This window comes from Magnolia sinica, chromosome 17 (assembly GCF_029962835.1).
Source record: "Magnolia sinica isolate HGM2019 chromosome 17, MsV1, whole genome shotgun sequence".
NCBI lineage: Eukaryota > Viridiplantae > Streptophyta > Magnoliopsida > Magnoliales > Magnoliaceae > Magnolia > Magnolia sinica.
Genome location: NC_080589.1, coordinates 1,716,114 through 1,730,317, shown reverse-complemented (window position 1 = coordinate 1,730,317; position 14,204 = coordinate 1,716,114). Strand labels below are relative to the sequence as shown.

The following is a 14,204-nucleotide window of genomic DNA, read 5'->3' as shown; positions in this document are numbered from 1 at the left end:
CACAGAAAACGTCCAGGAAGGGGCAGGACGTAATCCGTCCGTCGCGACAACTCCAAGCGGTCAATAGTCAACTGTTCCCGTAGCCGGTACACCCGTCCTTCGACACCACAGGTTACGCATTTCACACTCTCGGCGCATGTTAGCAGGATCCACACCCCCAGAGGTTAGATACTCTGTCATAGTGCGATATAAGATACGCAGGCAGTAACAAATTTCATACATGGCACAAAATAAATTCAACCTAACCATCAAAAGTATGCGTACCATTTTAGATGTATGATGAGAAAAATATCACTATTATCTGGTAATCCAATAATTAGATGGCTGGACATTCATCGGACGGTTACAACTGAAAACATCCAATGGTGTTACTTTTTTTAAAAAAAATGTCTACAAATCAGATGTTAAGATGGTTCATCCATTCTTGTAACTTACTGACTGTGTTTTGTACAATTTATTCGGTTTAATTTGAGTTAATATATTCTATGTGTACCATTTTAACGTACCTGCGTATCAAGCGTCATACGACGCCAGAGTAACAAATAGCTCTCCCAAGTCATTTATATACGCGAGCGACCATACACGATTTCCGACTCGGGAAAACAGCTCTCCATCTTCCCTCCATCCAAAACGCTTTTTCAGAAAAATGCAGTGACACTCCATCTCTCACGCGAAGAGACGCGAGCGAGACGAGATGAGAAGATCGATACTTCAAATTCCAGGTATTTTCTCGCCAGATGCCTGAAAATTTCGTCAGTCTTCGTTTTTTTTTTTTTCCCAGCAATTTCCGAGAATTTTCGGAGCTGTACGTCGACTTGCAGAAGAAAACGAGAGTAAATGAGTTTATTTCGTTTGATTTTGCGATCTTCGAAGCGATTTTCAGGGTTTTCTCGGAGTTACAGGCAAAAATCGCTAAAAAATGGGGTTTTTTTTTTCCCCCGATTTCTCCTTCTTGTACGCGAGATAAAAGCATCTGAAAGTGAAGTTTGTTTATTATTGAAATTTTCGATTTCTTGAGGTGACGATACAGAAATTGGATGGAGATGAGGTTTTCTTGCTTGATTTTTCGATCTTCTAACGATATACGTGCTTTTTCGTGAATTTGGAGACTCGAATGCTGGAAATGAGATCTGTTTTTGCAAATTTCTCGAATTTTTGAAGCGAATTTTAATGAATCTTATGAAAAAAATGAGGTTTCCCTTGTATGATTTCTCGGGCTTTTTGAAGTTATACGCAATATATTTCTGGAAATTTCATCAAAATTGCTTCGATTTGCTTTTTCCTTTTTCTCATCTTGCTATATAAAGGCAATTTCTTTGCGAATAACAGAGAAAAGAAACACAACTGACATACTCTGACTGCTCAATAAACCCAATTTATTTCGACTTTTGGGTATATATCAGTACAAAACCTGTACTATTTGATCACCAAAAATGGATAGCCATGGTGTATTTCGAAGTCCAAGCAGGGGGTCGGGTTCGGGATGGTCCAATGGCACCGTAGCCGGGATAACGGGTCCCGGCTCGCGCTGTCCGAGTCTAGTTCTCAGAGATCCGATCAGGTTATCCATCGGGTCTTTGGATATAGGTTTCATGTTGTGTTAGAAACATGGATGGTTCCACCCGATGGACGGATTAGATCTCTCACACACTTGTACTACTTTTAAGGGTTAAGTATCTATCAATCAGGACCATCCATCTACCAGTCCATCATTCTTCACTTCTTCCTCATTGATTGTCCTTCGATCCGTGTAACATTTCTATGTGAAGATTCCCAGAAATTCTCTTACTTAAGTCATGAGGAGGAACAAAACCTTCTCACAGAAACATCAGGAAAAACAAGGTTTTTTTTTTTTTTTTTGTACCCCATATTTTTCATATCTAATTTTTACTTTGGGTGGGCCACACAAGCAAACTGAGTCGTAATGTGATGTAGAGCGGGTTGTGTACAATTTCATGGGCGAGATGGACCAGTAAAGACCTGATTGGAGGCTGAAGTGATCCAGACAGTCAAAACCTTAAAATGGGTGTATCTTGCAAACTGAAATTAGTTATCCAATGGCCACATATGATCCTAGGTAGGAAAAGCTACTTTAGCCACCCAACCCTGCTATGCCGGGTTGCCCACATCGAATTTGCGAGATTCCATTAGATAGACGCCTAATTTTCGTTTTTACTATTTATATTAAGTTTCAGCTTATTGTAACTCTTCATCCCTTGGGCTTTAGGAGTTATGTCCAAAGTGACAAGTGTTTAAAAATGATAGGAGAATAGCATGATAAAGCCGAATGAGATATTTTTTTTTGGCCGACAACCATGATGTATGCTAGAAATCAGGACACTCTACTATTTATAGTAAGTCATGATTTCTGGGAGTTTTAGTTATACCATGTTTCTAAAGCTTCTACCTAAGGTTTATCGTAATATGTATAACAGATTGTAAGCTCGTTTTTTAGAATCAATTAATTTATTATGAATTTGTAGAATTATTTTTATTTTCTTAGAGATGAGGTATCTTTGTGTGGAGTCTAGAGTACTTCGGTGGATTCAGAATAGTTACCCGCCTGAGGAAGAAGGTGCTCTCGAACTCATCTCATACATCCCCGCGTCGTAATGTCATTAGATATTCACAGTGTCCCACCCAGTAGGTGGATCGTCCTGCATTTCATATTAGATGGTCATCGTGTTGGGTCCCACCTGTGGCACGGCAATAGCTGTCATTTGCGAGCTTTTGCGAGGGTTGTTAACGGCTGATCTGTTGTGTTTTCTAACAGCCGGTGAATTCATTGCGGGCGAGTTTCGTTTTTAATGCCATTAAAGATCGACGGTGACAGATTATAGGAGTTTGTCCTTCGTTTCAGCTACTGTAGCTTTCTATCCAGTTCTCCATGCGAATTAATGTACTATGAGGACACATTTGCCCCTTGTCTTCGTCGATACCACGGATATGCCCTTCAATGGTCCATTCCGGTTTTGTTCCATTCTGGTTCCCAGGGCTTGAGATCTTTGTTAGGGCCATCTATCTATATTGAGGTCACGTGACTACATGGAGAGATAATCCAGAGCGTCCATCTGGTCATTCAAAGGTGAAATTTTGAAATATTATACTTGAGTCACTGATCGGTTCTTCTATCCCTGTTTTCGGTCTGAATAATGGAGAAAAAAAAAAGGCATAGAAACGGCCAATGATCTTGTTTAGCAGGGAACAGGCGGCTATGATTGTCCCATACGATTTATTTATTTATTTATTGTTCTTTTTAGAATAGACAATCCTAACTTTTCATTCGTGGACATGTGTTAGTTGAAATAGTAACAATATATATTTTTCATTTTAACTGTCGAATTAATTTTCACCAGCAGAGAATCAGACGTGTAATATTGAGTTAACATCCTACATCCATCCCGTCTAATAGGTTGGCCCTATCTTGAAAATTGCCTTATGCAAAAATAAGTCATTTCCATTCTTCTAGTGGACGACAATAGTATTTTTCTATTTATCAATGGCTAGACATTGCTGTCTATGGTGTGGACCACCTGATGTATAAATAGGGCTGCCTTTTGGAAGAGTTGATCCTCAAAGTGGGCCCAACTGGAATAGTTGGATGTCACATGCATAATAAGTACCAAGTTTTCCGCTGGGTGCGGACCGTACCTTGTGGTCCAACCAGATGAACTTAAGACTTCTTGTAAGTAATTTAGGTTATTTTGTGAGAAGTCCCTTTGTAGCCATAAATTCGAGCACGTTCCCGTGGCCCCTCGGAGTCCTTTGGCAGCTGGGAGAGCCTCATAAGTTGTTATCAAGAGTCGTTCATAAATATGGACGGTTCAGATAACTTGAATCCAAAAAGCCTTTTTGACAGTGGTTCATAAATACGAATACGGACACGGACGGTTAGATTGCCCAAGTAAGTTTTTTAGTGATTGTAGACAGCTTCTTCTTCTTCTTCTTTTTTTTATTTTTTCTATGGATAAAAGAGATGGGTAGGATCTGACCTGACTAAACCGGTCGGATCCGATCCGACTCGAACCGAAAGCCTGGGTCGAGTTGGATCGAGTAGACTCACTCAAATCCGACGCTAAACCAAGTCGAATTCGGGTCATGTAGCAACTTGATCGGATCTGATCCGATCTGATCCGGAATTCGATTTAATTCGATCCGGACCGGAATCAGGTAGTATAAAGTTATATTTTACTCTTTTTTTCTTTTTTTTTTTTAAACCTTTACCCTCCTTCTACCCGAACACTAACCCTACCCAATCTGCAACCGCTAGATGAACCTATGTGGCACGGTAGCCCGAGCCGACTTCCTCTCTTTCCCTCCTTTCTCTCCTGATTTCCCTCCTCTCCTTCTTTCTCTCCCTCTTTCTCTCATCTTTCCTTTCTAGTGCTAGAGTTCAGCTCGGCTTGACTTAGCTCAGTTCGAATCGACCGGATAGACTCAACTCGATCTACTCGGCTTCTCTAGCCGAGTCAAACTCGGTTCGGGTCAGGCCAGGAAGAAATCGATTTAGATCGAGTCAGCCTTGATGGACTCGGTCCCGAGTTGAGTTGAGTTCGGGTCAGTTACTTGTAAAAATCGAATTGAGTCGAGTCGAGTCGAGTCAAGTCAGCATGACGCGGGATTTGTTGTTAAAGCTTGGCGGGGCTTGAAAATGGAAAGGTAGATCGGATGACATATATGGTACGACCTGTGATGATGAACATCCTCTAAGTGCATATATTCCCCCCGCAGTGTGGAGGATGGGCCCAAATCTTCCAAAATGTCACCCCTGCTTTGTTAATTGATTGGATATGATTGTGGCCACTTGAGCACATTTGTTTTTCGAGATTGGATCGATGATCATTTTTGTTCCCGACCGTCCATTGGATGGCTTCTGGTATATGATCCATCCGAGTGGGGAACAGTTTGGACGGCTTCGATTGAGTTAAGACTGCCACGTATACTGAAGTTGTGTGGGTGCGCATGAATGTTCGTACTCCGCTAGCTCATGAAGGAACTTTCGACAATGCAAAAGGAACGTGGATTTTTATAGAAAGAATCAACGGACAAGACAAACGCCTTTATGGCCGGATGCAGCGTGCGTCAACAACCGTTTAGTACACGGTACCTCTAGATGCATGCGTACTACATCCTAAATGTCCATCAGGTGGGTCCCATCTTGTAGATGAAGACCTGTCCCAAGAGTAGGGCTTCTAGTCTATTAGGTAGGTGGGTCACGCATATCCATCGAATGTAGCCACTGGCTATACCCGTCTATTGCATGACTATTTTGCACTTGATCATCCCCGCGTGGAGCATGGATCTGATGTCTTACATGAATGCCAGGTTCTACGGTCTGTAGATGTGAGCACGGCGTAGCAAAGCTAATGGCATCAACCCTAAAACTCATGGACTCGCTGATCAATCGTGATTATTCATTTGGTGGGCCACCTCACGGATACACCAATGGATAAAGTTGTATAGTTGGCTGGCTCTAAAACTCCTAACCAATAGAGCCAGTCATCTTCTTTGAGAAAACTCCAATACTCTGACAGAGTGTGGTGGATGATACGCAGGTACTTAAATAACAATTGCATGTGTGGCTCACAAATAATGCAAATTAAACTGTTAAAATCATAGGCCCCACTTTAGATTATTTAATTTTCTAAGCATTAGATTGATGGACATTCATTGGACCGTTAAAATTGAAAACATCCAACGGTCCTATTTCCACAAACAAAGTGCCCAGAAATCATAGGTTAGAATTGTTCGACCAATGGGATTTTCGGACCGTGATTTAGCGACAGTGGGTTCCATAGTTTGGCTGGTTTAATTTAATTTAGCTACATCGCATGAACAAATTTTGAGTGCCTGTGTATCACGGCAATATGCTGCCAGATTATCAAACTACTCCCCAACGTTTCTGGGCTATCTGAAATGAGCGGTTTGCTTCTCATCCAAAGTGGTCCACTTAGCTAAGGGTCTATCTGGTTGTCCGCTGGCACGTTCAACGGTCTGTATGATCGAAATCAACTAAGGAATGATACAAGCCGCACATTGGATCCTAAGGCTTTTAATATTTGAAAGTGCTTATGTTAAGAATCTTTTAGCTGTAAAAGTAAGAAAAGCAAAGGGGCACTCAACCCAGTGCGCGCAGTGGTGCGACAGTGGGCTTTATGGTGTGACTGTGGGCTTTATTCTCTTTGCATTGGCTACGGTCCCTAGGTTGGATGAAATACAAAAGGAGCAAATTAAAGAAATAAAGTTAAACATTGTCGTTGTCCTTGATTTTTACTGTATACAATGCCAGTCTCTATGGATATTTCTACCCAGGCAATTAATCTATCCTTGATTTTTTTAATTTATATAATAACGCCAGTAGCTATCTATATTTCTACCCAATTAATTAATCTGTCCTTGATTTTTTTATTTTTATTTTTTACTTTATATAATGCCAGTTGCTATGGATATTTATACCCAGGCAATTAGTCTTCAGATGAGGTTTTTAAGGCCACATGAGAAGGGATTTAACCAGTTTAAAATTTTGAAACTGAGGCAGAGTTTGATGGATGATACAGGCACTTACAAATTGCTTGGTGTTATTCAAGTAATTTAAATTAAACTGTCCAAATCATGCATACCACGTTGATGTATTGATAAGGAAAACTAAGCTTATTTGATAATGTGATTGTCAAACTAGTGTACGGTTGTTGGACGGTTCAAAATTAAAAAAACATTTGATGGTCTTGTTTGAACGAACAAGCATCCACTAACCATAGGTTAGGATTGTGCAAATTATATATATATAACTTGTGGACACTTGTGGACATTAGGGTTCATGATTTAGCTGGTTTAATTTAAGTTAATGTATTTCACGTGTATTACGCATCCTGAGTATTAAATAGCTCCTGTTTAATCAAATAAGGATAATTAAGTGATTTAGAAATTGTGGTTGGTGACTAATGTACGGCTCTAAAATTCACCTGTAATCAACGACTTAGATTTTACCTGAAAAGCCATGTAATAAACCGTCTGTCTCCTGTCACTATTTATTTGTGTGCCCTACAATCCTCCCTCTATCAACGACTTAGATTTTACCTGAATATGTCATCAATGACTTAGATTTTACCCTCAAAAAGCCATGCAAACCGTCTGTCTCCTGTCTCCATTTATTTGTGTGCCCTGCAATCCTCTCTTTATCAACTGACTTAGATTTTACCCGTATATTTCATCAACGACTTAAAATTTACCTGAAAAAGACATGTAAACCGTCTGTCTCCTGTCTCTATCTATTTGTGTGCCCTGCAATCCTCTAAGTAACCTGCGGCTGTCTCGTTCTGCTCGTAGCCTGCGGCCTTTTTTCCGATCGATCTCTCTCTGCAAAAATGATGCCTAGCATGTGTGGGGATGGGCAGGGACCACACAGGTGTGGGCTAACAAAATCTCCACCGTTGAGAGGACAACCTAAATATTCTCGGATAATCGATTCCCTGTTCTTTCGTCCATTTAATGTGCCCGCCAACAACTGACAGCGACGAAAGTTGTGAATTCCCTGCAAAATACCGCCAACCCCCCCCCCCCCCCCCCAAATACGGTAATCCGTCCGGGCAGGGATTTGTGGGGCCCACCGTGATGTAAGTGATTTATCCACGCCGTTCATCGCTTTTCTCAGATCATTTTAAGATGTTATCCAAAAAATGAGCGAGGTCCACAGCTCCAGTGGACCACACCAAAGGAAGCTGCAGTGATAATGACATCCACCGTTGAAAACTTTCCAAGGGCCACTGTGATGTTTTTTTACCATCCAACCTATTCATAAGGTATGTAGACATGGATGAAGTGAAAACACAAATATAAGCTTGAACGAAACTTCTCCAGCTCCCAAGAAGCTTTTAATGGTGTACGTTCAATCCCCACTTTGCGGTCGAGTTAAGCCTTGCACCTGCCTCATTTTTTGGATAATATTTTAAAATGATCCGAGAAAAACGATGACCGTCGTGGATAAAACACTCACATCACGGTGGGCCCCACAGAGCCCTGCCCGGGTAGGACGCAATCCGCGTTCCAAAATAAGGGAATATGGTGAGACCATCTGTCCGCAGAAAACGTGGCATGTGATGTAACAATCGGTTCCATCCATCTTCTGGGCCCTATCACGGACGGCGTAGGTTTCCAAAATAACCCTATTACTCAATCTTATCCATCACTTCGCTTCAACTTCGCCTACTAAATATTTGGCCACTACCATCTTCTCTTCCTACATCTGATGTGAGAAACGCTGATCGGATGGCTAGGATCGTCCAATCGACGTGTGTTTTCAACCATGTTACATCCACATTAGGGATAACAAGCTGGACGGATCGGATCAATGCCTCATCCTGTCGGCGGGGAGATCCAATGGAACTGACAGTCTTTAGTTTAAGCGTAGTGGTCCACCTACAATTGAAAAGAATTGGTGACTGACATAATGTGGGTGGTGGCCCCCACATTGTGGGGCCAATCACGGAATGTTGATTTTATGTTTGAGTGGGTCCTATGTTGTCATCATCAGCAATTAGTCGTGTACCACTGATGTGACAGGGAATCAATCCTTACAAGATGAATATCAGCCTTACCGTTTGTGTCACAGGATTAGTGTACATTGAGCTTAAAAATAGGCAAGATTTCACGTGTATAAGACATCCTAGCCGCTGAAAAATAGACCCTACTGTGAAAATCATTGGGTACAAAAATCGTGCTGATCCATCCATCAGGTGGGCTCTAAAGATACTAACCCTATCGTCATTGTGCTGTCCTCAATGAATGTGTACCGTTGCTGTATTTCCTCCCCAACCGTCTAATTGTAGGCCATTGATCGAAGATTTGATATTTTCCAACCTAGAGACCTTTTGAGGCAGCCTACTAATCCAAGGTGGGGGACTGCCAGATCAATGGCTTGGATCAGTCAACTTGTACTGCTTGCTTTAGGTCCAGCAAGTATCAGCTAACTGTGACTGTAGATGATTCTGAAGGATGGGCCGCGTTCTTCTTTTTTTTTCGTCAGCCCACATGTAAGGCATGCACAATCCAGTGTGGGACCACCAAATCAATGGTCGGGATCAGTCGACATGTACGGAATTCTTCGGGTCAGCAAACATCAACCAACTGTAACTGTAGATGATGAGGAATGATCGGCCACTGCTTGATTATTATTATTTTTTCGTTCCGTCTTTGAGTTTTTCCGTAAAATCCATGTTGATTTGTCGTGTTTGGATATCTTGGTGCAGAGAACGATATGTGTGGCAGAACTGCCGTTAGCCAACTTTGAAGCCTTTCACGTGACTTCCTTACTTCTTTCAAGGCTTTCTAGTATTTTCAATTCATGATCCTTTGAGCCATCCAAACGCTTCCTCATTCAATTGGCTTCCAATCTCCATAAGAAAAAACATGAAGCAAGAGATTGCAGCAGAAAACAAGCCCAGCTTGTCATACTCTCCAACGCCAGCAAGGCTTAGAGCTTCTAAAACTAAGGATAGCCCAAGACCAGATGCTGCTAACGGGACCTCACCAGCCCTGAAAACAAGGCCAAGGTCAGTTCTACCAGAAACAAACAACACCCAGAAAGCTAGAAGATCTCTTGTGCTGACCAAGCTGAAATCTGGAGAGGACTTGGGAGCTCAGAAAGGTAGAGAAATGGAGGAAAGGAAGGTTGGTTATAGACCCGGGAACCGAACCATCGAGCAGCATGTGCGGTTGCAGCAGCGTGCCGACCCGAATTGCAAGAGGATTAAAGATAACCCAGACGGGAAGAGAAAGGAATTGCAGCAGAGGCTCGATGTGAGTGAGAATTTGGTCAAGGAGTTGCAGTCTGAGATACTGTCCTTGAAGGCACGGTTAGAGAAGCTGCAGAGCTTGAACGTTGAGCTTGAGTCACAGAATAAGCGTTTCACAGAAGATCTTGCTGCTGCCGAAGCAAAGGTTGCTGCTCTTTCAAGTCATGATCAGGTAAGCTTAAAGCCCTTGTTTGATTATAATGTGTTGCTTGGCAAATTGAAGTATGTGAATGTTCTGATGGGGGCCCCTTGAGCCCTCTTCTTTTGTGCTGTTGGGACTCCCATTTCTAAATTCCCATTGAATTTGAGCTTTAATTAGATTATGGATGAAATCCATGGATGATCACGTGGTAGTCTTCAAGCCATGGATTCAAATATCTGAGACTTACCTGGGGCCAAAACGAGTGTGACTTATCTTGACCCAGCCCAGTATTGGTGTGGCGACTTCGTTTTAGTTTAGACAGGAGTCATATCAGACAGTTTTTCAGACCCCTTCTTTTGTGCTGTTTTTCACTTCTGTAAAGGCATGTATTTAATGAACTCTGTTAAGTTGGGACTTAGCCATTTCTGAACTCCCATTGATTTTGATTTGTAATTAGATTAGGGACAAAAGCCATGGACAATCGCAGGGTTGCTGAAATGAATATCTCTATTTCTACAAAGCCAAGTTCAATTTGTCTTGTATAAATTTGAGAAAATTTTCAAGGCTTTAAATTCACGTCGTTATTGCCTGTTTGAATGTAGATTTCGCACATGACTTCCACTCGTAATGTGTTTTTTTTTTTTTTTTTTTTCCATTTATGTCTAACAATACGTATATCAGGAAGTTCAACTTTCCACCATATTGCTTGTTAGAGTATTTTTGTTACAATTTAAAATGCAGCGGTGGTTAACATTTTCTCTTTCTTCTTCTTCTTCTTCTTTTTTTTTTTTTTTAAAATGAATGAAGAAAGACAAGGTTGCAGAGGATGTAGAGAACCCCAAATTTAGAGATGTTCAAAAACTCATTGCCAACAAGTTGGAGCATTTTAGAGTAAAGGAAGCCATCAGAGAAGACAGACCTGTTAAGATGCTGTCTGTTGCATTGGAACCAGTGACTAAAACCGTAGAAATCCGACCAAAGGTTTCAATGAATGGTCCCCCTCCGCCTCCGCCTCCACCGCCACCTCCACCTCGCCATGTCCCTCCCAAACCAGCGATCATGCAAAAAGCTCCAGCCCTGGTGGAATTTTATCATTCTTTAACAAAGAATGGCGGAAAGAAGGATCTCTTGGGGGCTGGGAATTCCAGTAATGCTGTTACTATTAATGCACACAGCAGCATAGTCGGGGAAATTCAAAACCGGTCCGCTCATTTGTTAGCTGTATGTATTAAATACCTTTATTTATTTTTGTGACATTTCTGCTGCTGATTTGGAAAACTATTTTGACAATTATGATCTTTTGTAGATAAAAGCAGATATAGAGACGAAAGGGGACTTCATCAAGTTTCTTATACAGAAAGTTCAAAGTGCGGCTTATACGGATATAGATGATGTCTTGACTTCTGTTGATTGGCTTGATAGAGAGCTGTCTTCGTTGGTAATTCCGAAATCCTTTACGCGAATGATGATCCAATGATCCAATCCAGCCATGAAATCCAGTTACTCTGGCATGGACAGCAGACTTGAAATTGTGCATTCTATCAATGGGTTATTCTTTTTGTCAAACATGGAATAGTCCTTTTAATCTTCATTTCCTATCTGCCAACCCCAATTAGTTGGGATAAGGCTTAGATTATGATGATCTAGACTAACAAATGTTAGTATCTTAAACATGTAATTCATCTACTGATTGATTCGTTCTCCCGAATTTTGGTTAGGATATATGCCCATCAATTTCCACAATTTTTTTGATAACTTCAATGATGATTGGACTGGTCTGATTGTTGGGTGGGGTCATCCACATGGTGGGGCCCAATTGATAGTGGCTCATATGTTACAGATGTGTGCCAAGTTGGCACATGTTGTTGGCCATATGTGGGGGCAAGGTCATACATGCTTGTGGGATCAGTCGACCTCTCTGCCCATAACTGACGATAAAAGGGGGTTCTCAGTACTAATGGATATCATTCACAACTGGAAGAAGCTATGGATATATAGTGATAATTATCTGTTTGGGTGACTTGGAGATTCTTATAAATTTAAAGCTCAAAATGATGTCTTGAATTGAATGCATTGCGTATCTTTTTCAATATGGTCTCAGTTCTTTAAAGTTCTTTGGTCTATTTATGAGGGAAATTTTCATTTATTTCCTTTCTTCTGATATTGTACAGGCCGATGAGAGGGCTGTGTTGAAGCATTTTGATTGGCCTGAGAGGAAAGCTGATGCCATGCGAGAAGCTGCTTTTGAATATCGCGATCTAAAACAACTGCATATCGAAGTATCTTCCTATGAGGATGATACCTCCATGCCATGTGAAACTGCATTGAAGAAGATGGCATGCTTACTAGATAAGTATGTATCATGAGAATAAGTGGCAGATTAACATCTCTTGATTTTCTTTCTTTTGGTTTTATAGCTTCAACATTATTCTTTTTTCTGTGAGTGAGAATTTCTGTCTATCATCATGTGAAGATCGGAGCGGAGCATTCACAGGCTGATTAAGCTGCGAGATGTAAGAATGCCCTCGTTTAGGGACTGCAAGATTCCAACAGAGTGGATGCTCGACTCAGGAATGATTAGCAAGGTATGTTGTTTTCCATATTGGCATTTAGGTGATCCTGACTGTTGTTACAATGGACCACTTTCTGTTGATCAGGGATAAACCAACGGTATCCAGATTGGCAGATCCTAACTGTTTGATTAGAAGCCTAAAATAGATGGTTAATGGAAGAAACATAAGTCGTCCACATTCAACAGGAAAATGGCATCCAAAATGACAGGCTTTTTGGGCATTCCTTGATTCACCCTGGGGCCCAGAGATCAACAGTCTGGATCACCAAACCCTGTATCAGATGTCACAGAATCCTTTCAATAATTCTTCAAATCCTTGTTTGACATGTCAATCGGAATATAACCAAATTACAAGCAATTCTGCTGAACCCATTTCTGAATGTCTTCTTCTTCTTCTTCTTCTTTTTTAATTACAGATAAAGCTGGCTTCTGTGAAGCTGACGAAATTATACGTGAAGAGAGTGTCATCAGAGCTCAAATCATTTCGGAACTTCGAAAGGGAATCCACACAGGAAGCACTGCTAGTACAGTGTGTGCGATTTGCATATAAGGCACACCAGGTAAATGAATCCATCCGTTGCAGCTACAGTTTTCGAGTTTTGCAATTAGCCCAATGGGTTTAGAGTGCTTAATTTTCTCAGTTTTTATTGAAACCAATCAATTTCCACAGCCCAACAGTCAGTCTCGAGTTGGTATCAGCTCTGAGGGTTTCCCTAGTGCTCAATTGAGTTTCTAAACTGAGGAATTATTAGGTCATGCACATCAGCTAACTTTCTGCTTGTTGACACAAGCTCAGATACATGTGGGTCTATGGCTCAATGATTCAGGCCATTGATCTCATGGACTCCACTATGGATGCCGATTCCTTGAGAGGTCTCAGTCCCTTTGATCCTTCGACTAACATGGACAGTTGCTGTATTTCTTCTTAAATGGCATAGGCCATTGATCGAAGAATTCAAATCTTCCAATCTGGGCTGAGTCCCATTAGGTCAGAAGCACAGATCATCGAACCATGGACCCAGCGTATACAGATTCCTATGCATTTGCAAACCGTTCCTAGCAGTTCCTCTTCTAAACGATAATAAAGACTGGAGTGAACTTAGCAGCGGTCTCTCTTTACATGTCCCCGCCGCATGCATATACACATTCCTAATGCAGTTTTATACTATCTACTTGGGCAGTTTGCTGGGGGACTTGATTCAGAAACAATGTGCGCCTTTGAAGAGATACGAAAGCGAGTTTCGACACAAGGAGTAGCGTCGCGAGAATTGTTGGTGGGCATGACGGCGGCTTAAGAGATAAAAGGGGCTCCCAACTGGTGAAGTAGGATGACTGTTGGTGAGTGGGCCACTATCTGTCGAGCTATTTACCAGTCAAGAAAAGCAGTTTAGCTGCATCGTTAATTTATGTATAAACTGTTTGAGAAGTATAGTCTAAACAAATAGAAACCGATATTCAGTAAAAAGAGCATGAATTTTTATAAATGGAAATGTGTATATTTGAGAATTCAAAAAGAAAAAGAAAAAGGAATGAATATGAATCAAATGCCATGAACAGGTGGTGTATGTTTATGCAACTAAAACAATGCATTTGTCATGACACAGACGATAATTACTAATAGACACTAATGCAAACAAGTTCATTGTTTTGTATAGTTATTACCTGCTAAAGAAATTACACATGATATATAACAATTTCA

At 41.1% G+C, this 14,204-nt stretch overlaps 2 protein-coding genes across 2 annotated transcripts in view; one reads left to right on the top strand and one right to left on the bottom strand.

Annotated features, from left to right (window-relative positions):
• The window catches only part of LOC131231970 (pentatricopeptide repeat-containing protein At2g32630-like), a 29,843-nt gene extending 25,532 nt beyond the window's left edge, over positions 1–4,311 (bottom strand). Inside the window, exon 1 of the mRNA XM_058228396.1 lies at positions 4,304–4,311. The gene's annotated coding sequence lies outside the window, so the exon portion shown is untranslated. The remainder of the gene's footprint in view (positions 1–4,303) is intronic.
• Positions 582–14,204, top strand: LOC131231971 (protein CHUP1, chloroplastic). The gene is made up of 8 exons (XM_058228397.1): positions 582–722; positions 9,246–9,963; positions 10,741–11,154; positions 11,240–11,371; positions 12,105–12,286; positions 12,407–12,518; positions 12,922–13,065; positions 13,687–14,204. Exons 2-8 carry the CDS (start codon positions 9,406–9,408, stop codon positions 13,798–13,800), a joined length of 1,656 nt encoding a protein of 551 aa, XP_058084380.1. The 5' UTR covers positions 582–722; positions 9,246–9,405; the 3' UTR covers positions 13,801–14,204.